At 36.9% G+C, this 20,113-nt stretch overlaps 1 protein-coding gene across 2 annotated transcripts in view; it reads left to right on the top strand.

Annotated features, from left to right (window-relative positions):
• The window catches only part of CDH6 (cadherin 6), a 129,959-nt gene that overhangs the window by 85,185 nt on the left and 24,661 nt on the right, over positions 1–20,113 (top strand). For both annotated transcript variants that reach the window (XM_036848580.1, XM_036848579.1), the window contains exons 3-5: positions 14,249–14,543; positions 17,514–17,633; positions 19,647–19,814. In XM_036848580.1, coding sequence (XP_036704475.1) covers positions 14,249–14,543; positions 17,514–17,633; positions 19,647–19,814 — 583 coding nt within the window. The remainder of the gene's footprint in view (positions 1–14,248; positions 14,544–17,513; positions 17,634–19,646; positions 19,815–20,113) is intronic.

Here is a 20,113-nt window from a genome sequence, read left to right on the forward strand (position 1 = left end):
GGTCCTAGGTCTGGTCTTTCAAATTAGTACTTTAGATATTGAATTTAAACCTTTGAATACTTATATCGTTATAAACTCTGCAGGACCCTAGACTACACCTCACTCATACTTTTATCCTTAAAGATATCTAGCACAGATTTTGCACATTGCAAACAGTCAAATATTACTTCAATTAAGCTGCAGTGACCAAAAAAGATAAAAAACTACTGTGTTATCTAAAAGCTGCCTCCCAATTTATTGATGTGGATGATTTGATATGGATATCATCGATAGTGTTTTGTGTTGTTGACAACTGAAAATCTAGTCTTTAAAGTTCAAGGATATATTAGATAGTAAACATATACACCAAATCATCATGAAAGTCTTTCCACGGAAACTACCTCTGGAAATTTCACATCAAAATGACATAGGTATTTTATGATATAATAGCAGAAAACTCAAGCTTCCTTAGTGCAAACCAGAGAAATTAAAGATAACACAGTTGTATGTGCATAAACTAACGGGAAAGATAAAAATGAAAATATATAACAAATAATATCACATCATAAAAGCTGGTTCCTTTAAGACTTTTACAAATGAAAAATCAGACATTATTTAGGATCTCAGTAGAAGAAAGTTTGAAACAAAATGAGAAAAAGCCAGAGTTCATTAATAGAAAACAAATTTTTTTCTTAAAATTCCTAAGCTACACTGTGCAGATAATTCAAGTGTTCAGTAAAAGAGAAATCATTTAAGACCTGAGAATGTTGATTGCAATGATTCACAAAAAAATCAACTGTACAGAAAAATGGGATAACACAGAGAGAGAAAAATTCTATATAACGACTAATTCTTTTTGTATCAACTATATATTCTTCTAATCAACATATTTTGAGTTCTCACAAGAAATATAATCATTTCTGGAAAATAATCACATCTTAACTCTTTCTATTGTTTATATTATGAGTACAATTCAGAAGTGAACATGAAAGAGGAGCTGCAAAGAAAGTTCTGCTTTAAAACAGTTATGCAAAACTTTAGCATGCTTTATTGTTTTCTTTTCATAAATCGTGAAGCATAAGAATCTGGCTCATTTACTTAATCTATATCCTAGGGTTTCTTTTTTGGTTTTCCAATGAAGATAAATACCCTCCAGGAAGCAATCTTTCCCTTTAAAAATCAAGTAAAGCAATTTTTATATTTGCATCTTCTCTAAGTTTGAGATTATTGCCAAATAAAAGTGTTTAAAATTTTTTAAAAAGAAATCAATAAGGTAGAGTGGAGTATAAGAAATTACTTTATTATCCATTTGTATCTTGAGTGTTCTATCTACCCTCCCAACTGTGTGTATTCTGTAAAAAGAACAAAAGGGGGGAATCGTTTACCTTGTGTGAAAGCTATGATCTTGGTGATTACCAATCTACCTGCCTCTTAAAGGGAAATATTGTTTTAAAATCAAATCAAGAAAATGAAATGACTTGGGTAGACTTCAGTGGCAGTACTTTATTCAGTTTTATCTCCTTTTCAACAGTCTAGACATCACTTACTTGAGTTTTAAAACGATAATGAGACAGTCAGAATCTTTACTGCAATTCAAACCATCGAGTAACTTCAAAGAAGGAGAGGGTGCTGGATGGGGAGGGACAGAACAGAAAACACAACACAAGGGAAATCATCCCCTGGCAGGTGAAGAGGCGTCTTAGATTGTTTTTTAGCAGAGTTTTATTGCAGAAAATTTGCAATGAGATAGGAGCAGTGATAATATTTTTCCACATTTTATCAAGTACTACAGTTTATAAAGTGTTTTCATGTGTACAAGCATTCCTCATGATCTGTCTAAGCACTCTTTCAGTTGAGCAGAATTCAATCCTTTTGGGTGTAAGGAAACAGAGTCCCAGAGGGGTTAAGAGACCACAGTGCCATTGCCAGCAGAGTGCCAAAGTTGAAGCTGAAGTCCATGCTTTTTGACATGGTTTAGTCTAATACTCTTCCCTTATACCACATTATTACCATGTTCAAGTAGTAGACAGTATTTCAGGCATGGTGGGCAATGGAAGAGTAGCATAGGGCTTAGGAATTGGAGCACTTGAATTTAGGGAACTAACATCACCACGAGAACACTTTCCCTAGCATGGCCATCCAGACAGCACACATTTCTCTTCACTGATTGTTTCCCAGTTATTCCCTTAAAGAAAAAACAAAAACAAAAAACAAAGCTGTTCAAATTATTTAAAAATTTATAAGCTGTTCCCATGCAATAAAACTAAAAACTAATTAATGAACTCATAATCATTTCTCCTAGAATTGCTCACCATTATTTCCTTGAGTGTATGAGTGGGTTACAGAATTCAGTTTAATCATCATTTATTGGACATGTACAGGATGCTTGAGAGTTATGAATTTGAATGAGAAATAGTCTCTCCCTAAAGCAAACTACTTGTTTTATAAAGATATGGCTTTAACTTTTTAGATTCTAATTAAGAATCTACAGAAGAATATTATATCCAATATGTTTTTTACCTTTGAAGAAAAACACATTTGGGGAAAAGTCCATTAACTAGTGAGGAGCATAATTTTTTAAAAATTTCTGCTGCTTGAATCATCATGTCTCAGATGTCTGCATTCATCCATTAATATTTTCTTCCAAAGTGTGTTTGTCAGAGAGAAAGAGAGAGGAGGCAGGGGGAGTGTGTGTGTGTGTGTGTGTGTGTGTGTGTGTGTGTGTCCTTAGATTTGATAATTGCTGAAGAGACTACATTATAAGGCAAAAAGTAGGATTGTAATTGGTGAGTTACAATGCCTTACTAAATCAATTTTTGACTGGATATCTGGCTCTCAGCTTGATTTACCACTGGCTTTTTTAAAATGAAAATGTTAGACTAAGCAGGAGCTCAGACTAATGGCTCAGTCTGCCAAAGACCTTGGACTTCCAGAGCCAAGCAAAAGGCAGTAAACAATGCCTTTTTGGGGAAATAACTTCATGCAGTGAATAAACCAAAATGCATTTGTTTAATTGATAAATCCCAAATGAACAATAACATCTATTACAATTTGTATCATTTGTGCCAATAGAATTTACAAATAATTTAGCCTGGGGTCTAATATAATAATATGATGAATCCAGAAACGTTTATAATCATGGTAGGGACTGCTTTTTGGTAGTATTCTCTGATGTGACTGAACAGACTTTGGAGTCAGGCAGATCTTGGTAACCTCCCTGGCTCTGCTCTTAACTTTGGATAAGTTACTTAACCTCCCTAACCTCAGTTTCTCTGAAAAAAGTGGAGAAAATAAAGCTTATTTCCTGGAGTCATTATGAGTATTATTGATTAACAAACAAAACATTCTTGCAGTACCTAACACATAGTAAGTGTTCACCAAGTGTTAGTTTTCTGCTTTCTTCACTGAAATTCTTGAAGGACCACATGCAGTTCCAGCTCACCTTGAATTCCAAAGATAAAGAACTACGTTAGTGGGACTTCCCTGGCGGTCCAGTGGTTAGGACTCGGCACTTTCACTGCCATGGCCCCGGGTTTGATCCCTGGTCAGGGAACTAAGATCCTCCCCCCTCAAAAAAAGAACAAAAACAAAAAAAATACCTTAGTTTCCTATTGCTGCTGTAATGAATTACCACAAACCTAGTGGCTTAAAATAGTACAAGTTTATTATCTTATAGCTTTGGAGGTCAAAAGTCTGAAATGGGTTTCGCTAGGTTAAAATCAAGGTGCCGCAAGGTGTCTTTCTGGAGGCTGTAGGGGAGGAGCCATTTCCTTGTCTTTTCAAGCTTCTAGAGGCTGACTACATTCCCTGGTTCATGGTCACTTCCACCAAAGACAACAGCATAGCATCTTCAAATCCCTCTCTCTCTCAGTCTCTCTCTCTGACCTCTGCTCCATCGTCACATTTCCTTCTTTGACTCCAGCTCTCCCCTACTTCTTTCCCTTATAAGGACCCTGGTGATTACATTGGGTTCATGTGGTTAATCCAAGCCAGTCTCACTACTTCAAAATCTTTATCTTAATCACACCTGTAAAGTCTTTTTTGCCATGTAAGGTAACATAGTCATTGGTTCTGGGAATTAGGACATGAATATCTTTGGGAGAGCCGTTATTCTGCTTACCACAACTACTATACCACTAAAGAGTTGTTCGTTTAATAGTTACTCTGGTACTTTTGACATTAAATTCAAGGTATTGAGTGTAAAGGATAAATGTCAAAGGAATTAATACATTTCTTCTGAGTTTACATTTAAAATTCTCTTGCTTTTAGCAGTTTTGTGAAAAATTCTCCTTCATATAACACAAGGTCTGTTTCAGTGCTTATTAAATCTAACAAAGATAAAAGATTGAATTGAGTGGGGTCATGTGGAATCTCTGCAAATGCAGAACACTTTACGGTATTATATGAACGTATTTTTAAAGTTACAAGGTACGCAATGAGGAAAAAAAAGATGGAAGGATAGATTAGATAGATGTTAGGTACATAGATGATAGATAGATGATAGGTAGATGATATTGATAGATAGATGATAGATAGATAGATATAGGATTCAATCAATCAGTGGTTCTCAAAGGAGGCTAATTTGCCTCCCAGGGGACATTTGGCAATGTCTGGAGACATTTTTGGTAGTCACAACTTGAAAGGTGCTACAGGTATCTAGTGGGTAGGGGCCGGGGATGCTGCTAAACATCTTATAATACACAGAATAGAGTTACCCAGCCCAAAATGTTAATAGTGCAGAGGTCAAAAAATCCTGAATTAGATAGATCTTTGTAACTCAGCACTTAAAATATTGTTTGGTACAGGATAAACCTTTAATGAATGTCATAGAACTGAACGTAAATATCTCCAGAGAAAATATTTATGTTGCAGTTAACAGACTAGACTGTGGTGTCAGAATGCCTGGACTCAAATCCTTCTCCCATTGGTTGTATGATGCTGAGAAGTTACTAAACTCTTACCTTGCCTCAGTTTCCTCAACAGTTGAGGTGATAGGAAGAGGGTCATAATGAGTAACAAATTATATAATCTGTGTAACAGCAGCAAATTTCCTGGCCCATAGGATGGGCTTCATAAATGTCTGCTATTATTAATTATTTTCCCAAATTCCAGACAGACCCATTGCCAAATGATTGATCATATAAGAGAAAGCTTTAAAGATAAAATATTTACACTGTTCTAAAAATCAATCAAAGCAGAAACTAACACACCATTGTGAAGCAATTATACTCCAATAAAGATGTTAAAAAATAAAAAATAAAATAAATAAAAATCAATCAAATTATTTATATTATATAGAAGGATATGATGTTTTCTGGTCATGATAAGAGGCAACACAGTATAATCGAAAAAGAACATGGGAGATGGAGGTAGCCTGATCCTAGGTTTTGTCAGAGGAAAAGAGATTGTCCTGATTCTTTTAGAGCCCATTTAACATATCAAGAGATGAGCCTGGACAATTCGAATAAAACTTACGAATCCCATTTATAAATGTAGTTACCAAAAGTTATTGGTGCCAGGCTCTGGGCTATTGGTCATTCTTACCCCCCAGTTATCTTCTCAGTTTTTATGGTGGGAATTGGCTCTTCCTCCCACCAAAACTTAAGTGGTGGAGTATTCCTGAAACTGAGGGAGGGATTTCACATTCCTAGCTATTAAACACAAAAACACACAGCCCTGTGTGTATCTAAAGTCATTTCGACTTCCCTGAGACAGTGTATCTGAAGTCTGGAAAAGGGGGCAGTGGGAAGCAGTGGCAAGTTTGTGGATAAAGGTGAAAACAGAGTGGGTTTTTGCCCGTTTCCCTTTGAGGCAATCATGTGGTGGAGGAGAAGCTCCTTTTAGCTCCTGGGCTTCTCCAGGGCAAGAAAAGTGTGGGTGATCTCTTTGATGGTACCTACCAAGGACAAAGCAACCCTGTGGCTAAGTCCACATTTGCCAAGGGCAATGGAGGAGTGATACTCAGACATCAGGGGGTATGTGATACCAAGGAGGCAGGCAGGGTGGGGCTAGTCACCTTGGACCCTGGAGAGCTGAGATCATGATTCCACTTGCCAAAACCATAGATGCCCCTGAGGAAAGTAATGGATGAGAGCTGTTGTCTAGAGACCAGTGGACCAGAGGCAGTACAGGACTGCCCTTAGCTCCAAAAGCCCCGAATGTCCCTCTGATTTGTGCCATGTGGGTCTCTCCTCTTCATACACCCAGATGTCATCTTGGAATGAATCAGGGGCAAAGAGAAAAAGCAAAAACCAGAAAGACTGGGATTTAATTAAAATAGTTATCTAAAGAGACTGTATTATTGAATCAGGCAGATTTTATTGGACTGCACTAAATTACTGAATATTGACTGAATATTCAACCTAATATCGAGTTCCTAATACTCAATGGGATTAGAGCTTGAGGGATAAGCTATTTTAAAAAAGAAAGAAATAATAAGGAAGCTGCATCTTCCCTTGCACATCTGAATGCAGTGTGAGAAAATATGTGACCCTGCACCTCAAGGGAAGGACGCTTCTATTTTAGCTGACTTTATTGCTTTTATTACTCCAGGCACATACTCAAGGCCTCCTCTGATTTTCTCCCACACAGAGCCTTGAAACCATGCCACGTGCTCATGCTGGTGCCAAGCCATTTTTCTCCCCTCGGTGATCCAACCTTTTCCAAGAAGTCTTCCTAAACCACCAAAGAGCTAACATGTCCCCTGACTCCACCTTTTCCAACTCACAGGTTCCCTCTGTATTGTTCTCTAGCGTTTCCTTTACCTTGTTATTCCTAACTAATACTTAATAAGAATACCAAAGTGTCTAATTTCTGCTTTTATTTTCTTTCTTTTATGTATGGGTAAGTATTTCCAAGCCTAATTTGCAAAGGTATAGAAGGCAGGTATTAGGTGTTTTTTATTCATTGCCTTATGCAGCTCTTCAGGCCAATAAGTGTTTTTAAATGGTCTTGGTTGACAGTTAAACTATATTTTAATAGAACAATGTTTCTGTGAAATGGAGAATTTTCCATTCATTTTCCATCAGCTTCATTCTTGAAACTTCTTCACCCTTAACAGATGACTTCTGTCCCAGCACTTATAATGGTCAAGGTACTTATAACATCTGCTCTTTTCAACAAATCCAATACAGGTTGGCTTTATTATTGAGGTTTAATTGGTTATTAAAGAAAATTTTTTATATCTGAGGTGATAACTTGAATTCCTCTCTGACTGCTCAGATTAGACAATGTGCTTAGTGTTTGTTTGGTCGTAATTGCTAAATTATCTGGCAACTTCAGGAACATGTATTCTTGATACATAGAATTATCCTAAAATCAAGTGAGAAAGGGGGTGGAGGACACTAAGATTTATTGATTACCTTCTATGTTCCAGAAACCTTCATTGATTATTGATATTTTATCCAATTTTATCTTTATAACATTCATGCATTCTTTCTTTGCAATCATTAATTATCGAATATCCATAATGTGCCAATATGTTGGGTGCTGAGAATGCGGAAGTGAACCAGACAGGCTTGATGCTTTTTTTATCATGAAATTTGCAATCTAGCTGTTTGCTGACTGGAACATGAAAACAGCTGTGAAATTCTCAAAAAAAAAAAAAAAAAATTGAGAATGTGCTGATGGCTAACTGGGGAAGAAATTGGGAGTGTAGAACAGGAGGCTATAACTTAGACTAGCAGCTCAGGGAGAACTTCCCTGAGGAAATCAAGATTACAAAGACCTGATGTATGAATTGGATTAACCAGGTGAAGGTGTTCAAAAGGACTTTACACCAAGGGGACCACATGCAAGGAGGCCTAGATATGAAAGAGTCTAATGTATCTTCACAAACTGCAATATGTACAGTACACTAGAACAAATAATGTCAAGGAGAGAATGATGGCTGATGAAGCTAAAGAGAGGGGCAGAGACTGTGGTGGACTTTGGAGGCCATGCTGAGTGGGGCTGGGGGCCTTATCCCAAGAGTAAAGAGAAAACACTGAAGGATTCAGTTAGAAAAGAGTGGTATCTTGAAAGTTGTTGATGGTGTTTTTTAAGTTCATCTAGTCACAGAAAGGAAAATAGATGGAAAGGAAGCAAGACTGAGTGTGTGTTCAGAGAGCCTCATTGCAATAGGTCAAAGAGAAATGGTGGTGAATTGGACCAGGGTGGCACCACTGGGAATGGAGACAAGTAGGCGGTGAGTCAAGATATAGGTAAGAGGTAGAATTGGCAGGAGTTAGGGGCCTAATGAATTTGGAGATGGAGGCAGAAGGAAGGTTCTAGGGTGGCTCTCTGGTGGTCCTTACAGAGATGGGACATACAAGAGGAAGAATGGTTTGGGAGAGAAGGTAATGAGGTCAACTGGGAAGTACTGAGTGTGAGTTGTCCAAGAGACTTGCCTGGGAATCACTGTATCCTTGACTCTGTATCTCGTGAAAATGTCTGTCCTGAGGTTATATAGAGATTTGGACATTAATGGCACGGAGATAATAGTTTAATCCATGAAAATAGATAATCTCATTTGGAGAGAGTATGTGAAATGAGGAAAGACAAGGACCTAAGACATAGGCCTAAGGAATATCCACATTTAATGGACAAATAGAAGAGGAATATCTGGCAAAGTTAATTGAGTTTTGTCTTAAAGATGACCTATGAAAACTATGATAACTTAATTTAGTTGATTAATAGGAAAGTCAGAATTCAGACCCAAATGTTTCCACCTTCAAAATCCACCTTCTGAATACTTCCTGTTTGTGATGTAAGAATAATTTATTGATGCATATCTCTGAGCTAGGCCTTCCGTTAAGCATTTTACATACATTGTTTTATTAATTTTCAGAGCAACCTACCTGTAAACTAAGTATTGGTATTATTCTTATGTAGATGAGGGAAATAAGACTTGGAGAAACTAACTAAGTTCCCCAAGGTTACCCGACTACTACATACCCATTTCTTTCCCTTGCCCAAGACCATGCATGCATTATGATTGTACTAGTTAAGGCAGTGATTCTCAAACTTGAGCTCTCATCAGAATCACCTGGAGGGCTTCTTAAAACACAGATTGCTGGGCAACACCCTTTGAGTTTCTGATTCTGGAGGTAGATGGGGCCTGAGAATTTGCATGTCTAGTTCCAACAACCTGCCACAAAAATATGCTGCCATCAGCATTTTAACTTGTAAAAAAAAATAAATTAAATATAAATATAAATTAGATATAAATTAGTTAACTCATAATAATCATTAATATCTAAATACAGCATATTAAAATATGTAATATAAAATTTTATTAAAAGATATTTTTATTTACCTACCCCTATGATCTCTGAAACAGAATCTACTCCTAATCCCTGCCATGTACTTCAAGAAATTTCTTCCTGACATAAACTCTACCTAACAAGCTCTTCACGATTTTTACAACATTAAGCATATTTATTAGCAATATGTATACATGCATTATGTAGAGAGATGTATGTATATACACACTCATTTATACATATACCTATTGAATTCAGTTAAGCTTCAATTTGTCCTAAGTTGATTGTAAATTTATTTTCCCAGTTTAAAATAATATTCAATCTATTTAGCACAAAGGTGTTCTCTCTGCTGTAACTCCAGTTTCTACACTTCAATCCCTCCAGTTTCTACACTTCAATCCCAATCAGACAACATCTTTTCACCACAGCTGTTCTCTGATTCTTATAACATCTCAGATTAGCAATCATTACATTTCTTAAAGGGCCACATTACACTCTATGAGCATATTAGTCATAATCCATTTTTTTATTTCAGCAAAAAAATCACATAATTCCTTCCCTAAGCCCCTTTCAGGCTGTTGTAGGTACTTCCAGATGTGCCATGTAGGTAACGTTCTGTTTAAACTATGCTTTCTTGTCTCAACGATGCATATGCTTAGAAGATTCAGTTTGGTTACTGACTTAAGACAAGTGACTCAGTGACACATAGGGAATGGGGGAAATGGGGCAGCATTAACTAGCTCCATAAACCACTAAAAATCTGTACAGTTAGTGTTATACCTTTGAATTAGAGACAAAATCAAGTTGGGAGGTGGCATATGTAGCAGGTACAAAGATACTGGCACTGCTTTGGTGATGCTTGCAATGGGGCCATATCTACAACCCCAGATCCCTGTATTTATTTGTCAAGATGCTACACTTAAAAAAATAATGATAAAAGTCAACAGAAAAACAAGCAAAGACCAAGAGCTCCTTCTGCAACAAAATGCTCCAGGTACAGTAGTAAAAAGTCCTACGAGCCCCAGATGAAATGTGACTTTCCGAGGGAAGTGGATAATTTTTACTTGATGGTGAATCGTTAAAAGTGAACCAGATGATTAAACTTAATGCAACAGCCACATTAAACTGAAATTAGTAAAAACATGCCTCGGGCAGCCTACAACCTTTTATTTGTTGTTGTTTAACTTCTGCCTTTTACAGTGGCCATGATGAATGACATCACAAAAGAAAAAAATCCAATTAAAATCTAAGAGCTCAATAAACCCCTAATGTCTGCTTGTCACCACCGCTTTCACTTGCACTGATGTCTTATGTTTCCTCTTTTCCCCAAGAAGAGAAAAAAGAACTGGCCTCAGGGGAGTTCAGTGGAAGGGGAGCAGAGGGGGTAAAGAGCACACAAAGGCTTCTAGAGGTTTCTATTCTGTGCGCTCCATCAGATGCAGACACTGCACTGGGAGGGGGATGAGGTTAAATTGTTTTATTATTATACAATGCCTGAGTGAAGAGATGCATTTTCCCACTAGTTTTTAAATAGTGATAAATCAGAATTGGGATCTGCAGAGCAATCCCTGTTCACGCTCTTAGTTAGCATCTCCACTGCCCTTTTATATTGTCTTGGTGTTTGTTATATAAGTCATCGAAATAGTCTCTCCTGACAGCTAAAAATAAGTTTCTGAGTACTTTTACCTGAATAAATCTTGTGACCCAATGTGGTATTCACCTACTAATTGTGCAACAACTACATATTGAAAGTGATGAAAGCACCAGCTGAGGGGAGTCTATAATCTAGTGGAATGCAGAATATAATAAATCATGTGGAAAGATAGCAATGGCCACCTGATAGAAGAATACTGGCTTTTGATAACAGATGTTACCTTAGAGATACCATGTGTTTGTAAAATTGGGTTTTCAAAGTCCTCAGAACAAAGTTCTCAAAGTCAAAAGCAAAAACCTGTTTATTGTGAACTAAGAGCTAATAATAGCAACAATATCTTAAATTTGGAAGACACTTTATAATTTACAAAGCACATGCTTTTTTCGCATGTTTATGTAGGAATTAAAATAGTATTTGTATATAGTCTCATAGTATTTGTATATAGTATTTGTATATAGTCTCTTAGTGCTTCACTACAGCCTTGTCCTGTAGCTCAATTATCCTCATTTTCTGATAAGGATCCCAGGGCTTGGAAGTTAATTGACTGTCCTATTGAGAGAGAAAGAATGAGCAAGGCCCACACTTGGGACTCCTGGTGTGGTGCCCCCTGCACTGTGCCAGGCTGCTGACCATGGCTGCCCTAGAGTCAGATCCAATGGGCAGTGACATTGGTTTCATTACTCATGAGTTAATGAAATAGCTTTTTAAGAGCTCTCTTCAGTCATTAGAATTTGACGATGGAGAGTTAAAACTTTCCCCAGTGACTCTTTCTGTGTAATCAGGGTTTCAACATTTTCTTAGCATATCACATTACACAAATCATGGAGTGCTCTTGTTTTACATTTCTTATTGCGTTTGTCTCACTTCTAAGCAATTTCCTCCCCGTTCGCATTTATCTTGCATGATTTCTGTCAAATTGCTTTCAAGGCCACTAATTGTATAAATAATATTCTCTTCCTCAAACTCTGCTATTAACTAGTGGTAGCTGTGTGGCGTTAGACACAGTGTATCTCTCAAAATGAGAAGGTTGCACGGAATAATCTATAAGCCTCTTCTTGCACTCAAGTTTTAATCTGACTCTCACATGAGCTGTGTGATTTGGGAAACACTACATATAGGAGCCTCAGTTTTCTTGACTCTTGCAGTGATGGATTCAATTAGCTCATGTTTCCCAAAATGAGTTTCTTGGAAAACTGTTTTGGAGAATATCAATACGGATCACACCCAAAAAGGATTCATTACATAAGAAAGTTCAGGAAAGCTAGATTAAATGATGTTAGTACAGTTTTGGACTATAGGTACTCACAGCCTTTCCTAAGTTAATGGGCACTGGGTGACTCTAAGAAAGAGGCAGAATATGAAGTATTTCCCCAAATTATTGGGCCATAGAACCCTTTTTCCTCAGCATTTTGTGTGAATGATATTCCATCGGACATACTTTTAGAAAGGCTGGGTTACATATTTTTTAAGTCCCTTTTTCCCCTGAGATTCTATTTTCAAATGTGTTTGTAGACATTACTCTGAACATTCCATGCAGTATCAGTCAAGGGAACACAGAGATGATTTACCTGCTGCTGTTGTTGCCATTACTGTTGTAACATAGCCTATACTCCACTTAGACAGAGTTGAAATAAGGTAGAGATTGTTGCCAAACAGAACTTGGGTCTGCTCACCTGCTGCACAGCAAAGCCAATCTACTGACACCAGGTTGTAATGAAGGAAAGTACAGTGCTTATTGCAGGCACCAAGCAAGGAGAATGGGCAGCTCATGCTCAAAAGACCCAAACTCCCCAATGGCTTTCAGGAAAGGGTTTTTTAAGGCAACATTTGGCATGAGGATTGCAGCTCATGGACCTTCTTCTGACTGGTTGGTGGTGAGGTAACAGGGTGATGTTTCAGGAATCATAATCATCAACCTTCTGAATCTGGGGTCTGCATGCTTGTGGTAACATGTAATCACCATCCTCTACCTTGTGTGGGGGAGCTTAGTTTCTGCAGAACTCAAAAATATATGTCAGATTGTTGTGTATATCTCTTCAGGAGGAACTAGGACTCTGTTTTATCACTGAACTATTTGCTTTTCCTTTGTTTCTGCATTCCCTCACTTACCTAATTAGTAACTGCTTGAGTCTGCTCTTTGGAACTCAGGAAAGACCTAGGAGACTAAAGCCTTTCTCTACAAACAAGAAACAGGAAGCACAGAGGGGCTTTTGTACCCAGGAGGGCCCCACGGGGTCCTACTAGCCATTAAAGCTAACTTGTCTGTATGTAGCTGATACTTACAACTGAGATCTGAAAACAGTTCTGTTGGTAAAAAGCACTTTTTGAAAAAAATTGTGAATAGGGTTAGGTTATCGGAAGACCTATAAGATACTGCCTAAACTTTTGCTGAGGTGGGGAAAAGGGAACTAAAGAAACAATAGGGAAGTCAACAGAGTGGATATAAAGTTCAGGATAAGTAACCCATGGGCTACTTTTCCAAGTTAGGATCGCCCTCTTCACTTCAGTGGTATCTTCATGTTCATTACCGAAACCCTTTACCCAGATCCATTTCACTGGCTGTTAATCTTATCAGAGCCTCTGCTTGATGACCTTCAGGAACAGAGAACCCACTGCTTCATAAGGCAGGCTATTCAATCTAATCTTTTAGAAGGTCCTTTCCCATATTAAGCTAAAATGTGTGTTAAATATTCTTTTCCAATTTATCTTGTAAATTTATCTTATTCCAATTTACCTTGTAAATTACCTAGTCAGGATGGTTTCAAGGCATTGTCCCTGGCAGCACTTAAGATGTTTCTCAAACACTTTGAGTTGAATTTCATTAAATAAATTTCACATCTTCCTAGAAAATTGACTATAATCTCCATCATATTAGAATCAAGAAGATTGACTAGCTTCCCTAAATTCACCAAGATAGCAAAGTGTAGAGGCAAAATGTACACTCTGATTCAAAAACCAAAATCCTTTTCTCAGTAGTATATTGCTTGTCTAGTGTATCTGTGTACATAAAAGTGAGGGGGAGAGTGTATTAATAGATCTGAAAGCTGTAGTGAAAATAGTTTCGTTCCAGCCAGGCCTATATGTCCTTGGGCATCTTACTATTGCTCTGGCCTTTAGTTTTCCATTCTTCAAAATCAGGATTACTAAATTTTATCCAAGCTCTGTTCCACTTCTGGAAATCTCTGTGATCATAAGGAAACATGTTCATTAACGAATGGCATTTACTACTGAGGATTTAAGTAAATAGTGAAAGAAAAAATCTGCAACCCTTAGAAAGACTTGAATGAAAGTTAACAGCATTGCATCATAAAGACAAACAGTTTAGGATCACATGCTTGACTTTTACTTTCTTTAATTTTTTTTTCTACACTAGTTACATTCAGACCAGGATAGAGGAGATGGATCACTTAAATATATCCTTTCAGGAGATGGAGCAGGAGATCTCTTCATTATCAATGAAAACACAGGGGATATACAGGCCACCAAGAGGCTGGACAGGGAAGAAAAACCTGTTTACATCCTTCGAGCTCAGGCCATAAACAGAAAAACAGGGAGACCCGTGGAGCCCGAGTCTGAATTCATCATCAAGATCCATGACATCAATGACAACGAACCAATATTCACCAAGGAGGTTTACACAGCCACTGTTCCCGAAATGTCTGATGTCGGTGAGTGAGATGTGATTCAACCATTTCCTCTAGTATATCAACTGAATAACAAGTCCTATGAGTGAAATTTGCTGAATTGAATGAACTTAGCTGCTAAATTCTAGAAGCATTGTGTTTCAAACAGTCCATTTATGTCCTTTTTGTAAGTGCATCGGTGTCTCCTAATATTACTCTAGTCTTATTATTTTTAAGAAAACAGCATTTCCTCTAGTGATTAGGGTCTGAAAAGTGGCAGCGTGAGAGGGGGAGGGAGGAGAGACCATTTCATCTAATTCCTCTCCCACTCAAAATGCCCACTTTATTTCTTGGACTGAAAGGCAGCAGCCCTCTCTATTTCTCTTAGCCCATAGTGGTATTAGGCTTCAGGTAAGGATCTCCCCAATGGAAAACAAAAGCCCTGAATTTACAGTCCAGACTAAAGAGTAATTATATTTGAGAAAGAGACTCAAAGAAAACTTTTTTAAAAATCCATAAACAATATGCAGACGATGTCTAGAGGATATGTTCTTTACTAAGTGGTAGAAATTGAGACTTTCATGACATTAATATGGTAAATTAATATTTTGTGCACAATTCTACTGCCAATTTTAAAGTTAATACGTGTGCATTTAATTTGCTTAGATTGGGAAAAGGTAAATAGAATTTAAATTAAGAAAAAAATCCTACTGACATCACTGTCAGACACATTAAAACACTTCAAGGGAGACAATGACAAATGTTCAACTATTGTGTAAAGGGTTATTTTAAGTTATATTCAGTGTCAAGTTCAAAAGGGCTAAATTGCATAATAAAAAACATTTCCATAATTCTGAGAGTCAGATATCAGAGACATTTCAGTTCACAATTCTAAGACGTGGAAAATACATAATCTACAGAAATGATTATAAAACATCTCAATTTTTCCCATGAAGAAGTTACTCATCTCATTACTTGAAGTCACTTTTTGTTAGAAAAATCACAAATCATCACCAAAATTAAGAAGAGGATTAGAATTATTTTAAGAGGAAGATTTGTTAGGAAAAATATTTTTCCTCTACGTGGTAAAGGGCAGGAAGAATTAATTAGGGACAACCTGGTCCCCATGCAGGGCAACTCTAACCAGATGTGCAAAGTGTAACTGCACTATATAAGGGGCAGCATATTCTTGAAGCCATTATAGAATTAAATATGTTTTATAAATATTTGAGGGTAGCTGACAGTAACACATCTTGAGGAAGAGAAGACTTTTTCCAATCTGCACACAGGCACAGTTATGTTGACATTCATCATTATCATAAATTAACATGTCATTATTGTGATAGTAAAGGCATCCCAAAGGAATTACATAAAGGTAGTGGGACAATAACAAGGTAGTAAAAATGGACTTTGGTGTCAAACAGACCTAAGTTTGAAACTATCCCTACTAATAAGCAGCAATGTGGCCTTAGGTAAATAAATGACTTGATGTCTCTGATCCTCCAGTTCCATATCTATAAAAAAGAAATAATAAACATCAACTCCTAATCCTTATCATAAGAATGAAAGGAGAAAACAAGTGCAGAGCCCCCAGCACCACATCTGGCAACTAATAGGCACTCAAAATATTCAGATAACCATATTCTAAAAGCAATCAAATTTTGTATTGATGTCAAATAAGAACATAGGTGTTTGTTGACTTCTACTACTCCTCGCTTTAAAATCATATGCTCTCATTTTCCCTACATACCTTGTCAAATTACAAGGACGGGTGCTCTATCTCATGCATCAACATGCTACATCCAGAGCATCCAACCCTAACACAGTACAGTATATTTGTTCAATAAATGGAACTGGTTAGATATTACAAAAGCAATGTAAAAATTCTAATATTCTCTAAATGTGACTTCCCTGCCCTGTTCATGGACAGGAGAATTCTAGCAGTATGCTTACTCTTTGTCTAATATGAATACCAAAAGTCAGCCATAAAATGATCTTAATCAGAGGGTCTTACCCTTTTGGGAAGTCACAAACCCCTTTGAGAATCAGATAAAGTCCATGGAACTTCTCCTCATTATAATATACATGTAGGCATACACATAAAAATTTGCATGGAATTTCTTGGGGGTTAGGGATACTTTGAAAGTTATTATTAACTGTGGTCTCTAAAATAAGAATGCCAATCTAAAACAACATAGCCTTCTTTGTACATTTAATTATAATCATCTTTTGCGATTATAAATTCTGGATGTGTATCCTCTGCTATTCCAAGTAATTCTTTATTTAATCCAAAACTACTTCTCATAAGGTTCAAGGTCTTTCAACCTCTGAGAATATCAGATAGATTTATCACTTAGGATGCTTTTATTTGTAAGTAACAGAAAACACAATTCAAATTACTTTAAACAATGGAAGTATTTATTGGTCACATTACTTAAGTCCAAAAGTCAAGTGGACTTTGAACATAGTTTGATTTGAGCTCTAGATATTTCTCTGTAATTTTCTGTCCTGTTCAGCTTTGTCCTCAGGCTGGCATTGCTAAGATCACAAAATAGCGACTGCATTTGCAGGCTCCACATCAGCACATTATAGTCCAGGAGTAAAAGCACCTATGACACAGCAAATTTCCAGCAAAATCACGAATGGTCCCCTGATTAAACAATACCTACACTAATCCTTGTGGAAAAAATAGTGCAAGATGCCAATAGATTTAGGCCTAGATAACTTGAAAGAATTGCCATAGCAAGAATCCAATCAAATCTCACCCTTGGAGATGGGTTGGAATCAGTTACACCCAAAGTCATGATCATTCCCGTGCTTCCCTTTAATTTTGATCACATTCCTTCAGAGTGAGAAATCCAAGCCTTTTTAGCCTAGCATCCCACTGTAGTTCTTCACTCCCTTGCCATGATAGTTTTGTATAGAAGTAAGATTGTGCTTTTTCCTTATGTGTGGGTATCAAGGATCCGTCATTAACCCTTCATTTATTTTCAATCCATGTTTCTGTCATTACAGGCACATTTGTTGCCCAAGTCAGTGCAACTGATGCTGATGATCCAACGTACGGAAACAGTGCCAAAATTGTCTATAGCATCCTACAGGGGCAGCCCTACTTTTCAGTTGAATCAGAAACAGGTTAGAATTCCTTTTGGATCTTCTTTTTACAATCTGTAATTTTAATTGACATGCTCAACTGAGCTAGCATATTTTTTAATAAAAACAATCAGTGTGATTGAATTTTCTTAGATTCATCTCCCAAACACCAGTGATACATCTGTAAATATGACATCCAGATCATTTTAATCAAGAAATCGGACAATGGATCTTTCATCCACCATGTTTATTCAGAGGAGATTCAGAAAAATTATACATTGTTTTATTCTCTTTTCCAGTTTGAGATGAAGCTAAAAGGCCAACCCCTTCTGATAGCCAGTAGGGCTGTTTACACATATTCTGATTCTTCTTTTTCTAGTTATTTAGTAGGATTGCATCTCTCTACCCTGCTGGGAAGCTAGATGTAGCCATGTGATTTATTTGGGCCAATAAAATGTGGCAGTGATGCGAGTCATTTCCAAGCAAAACTTTTAGACCTGGTGCACAATCCAGCATGTTCCCTTCCTCTTGCCACAGTGATCATGGATGGAAACCAGTATCGAGTGGGTCTCCACCCTGAATGTCTAAGGGTTTTCATGAGCACAGCTTCTTACTGGCCTGCACAGAGCACTTCAGTTCTGTTAAACCACTGAAATTTTACTTTTGTTGTCACGTTGTCTAGCTTATCCTAACTGATACTGCCCTAAAAAACAAAATGGATTGCCTTAATGGAATCCTTTTTCAACATCTCATTTTTCTGCACTATCTCCACAAAGTAGCATACTATCTTATGATGAACGGTTTTTTAATAAATATCACTTGTATTGTATAGTAAATTCTACACATATTCTTGCTATCATAATAGGAGTAGAGTTCCTTTTATACGATTTTTAAGCATCCATTATTGTTAGTAGAAATCAAAACCTTTCTAGGTTACTACATCCAGCTGGAAATCGATGTAAGAGGTGCAATGAACTTAGAAAGAATCCCAAGGAAAAAGAAAATGTTGAGTTTAAAAACAATGAGGATGAAAAATTAGAATTATTCAACTTAAAGGACAAAAGGCTAAGGTGACCTCCTGTGTTTAAATAGAGAAGTACTATTATTTGGAGAACAGAAAGCAGCTTCACTTTCACTGAAGCCAGCACTGCAGGAATGAAATTGAGGTATTCATTCCTACCTGTTGTCTGAGGTATTATTAAAAATAAAAAAAGATATTTTCAGCTTCACTAGTCATTAAGCACTGGAATGTGCCACCTGAGAAGGTTATAAAGGCTTCTCCAGTGATTTTTGAAAGAATGCTGATAATTTAAGCATAAGCCTTACATAGAAATTAGACAAACTTTTAGAAGTTCTTTAAACTAATTATTTTATAACTACCTAACAATAGAGATAACTTTTACCTAACTGAAGAATGTTGGTCACTGCTGGGACCTGTTGAACTAAAGTTCACGTCAGCTTTAGGGAAAAAATTCTCTAGGATCATACAAGATGATCATTATGAGAGAACTGATGCTATGTTTTTATAAGACCACAGTTTTATGGTTTAGAAGATCCTCAGAACATTCATTATGGTGGGTATATTTGATGAGGAATTAGTTAATTCGGTAATGTGAAACTCAGGAGTCAGTTCAAGTATATATGACTTTTTATTAATTTCCTCATAATACACCTAGTGTCCTTTATCAAGCAGCTACAGTAGTATAGCATTGTGCCACACGCCAAGTTATATTTTGCTGTGTCATCTTATAACACTTAATATTTATACCACTTACAGTCTGCACTATTGCAGGATGTGACTTGTACTTGTTTTCATTCTCCTTGCATTATAAGTGTATTTTTTTTAAATGTATCTATGTATCTACCTCCCCTATGTGGGTTTAATTTCCTTCAGTACAAAGGCTACCTATAATCGATCATCTTTATGGTCACCCATGACATCTGCATAGTGTTATGCATATTGTGGGTGACAATCTATGTTTGTTTGCATAAATAAATGAGTTTGTAAAGTATTTTTAATATATCCCTTTCCATTTCTGAACTTCATGTCCATAGGTATCATCAAGACAGCCTTGCTCAACATGGATCGTGAAAACAGGGAGCAGTACCAAGTGGTGATTCAAGCCAAGGATATGGGTGGCCAGATGGGGGGACTGTCTGGGACCACCACAGTGAACATCACGCTGACGGATGTCAATGACAACCCTCCCCGGTTTCCCCAGAGTAGGAACATTTGATTGAATGAGTGTCTTCAGTGCACTTTTGTAAAACTGTAACTTTAAGAATGATATTCATTTCCCGTTATTATTATTCATTGCCAAAGTTAGTGAACTTAGTAAGAACTGGCACATTTATTAAAATGAGTTGACAACACTGATGCTCAGTAGATGTGAACATTTATTGGTAATTAGCTGAGCGATAGTCTGATATGGCTGTTATTATAAAAGCAACATCATTGTTTTATTTTTCCTTATTAATAAGACTACCACAGGCATAAATATGCTTGTGCAGAACATATGTAT

Source organism: Balaenoptera musculus, chromosome 3 (genome assembly GCF_009873245.2).
Source record: "Balaenoptera musculus isolate JJ_BM4_2016_0621 chromosome 3, mBalMus1.pri.v3, whole genome shotgun sequence".
In the NCBI taxonomy this organism is placed as follows: Eukaryota; Metazoa; Chordata; class Mammalia; order Artiodactyla; family Balaenopteridae; genus Balaenoptera; species Balaenoptera musculus.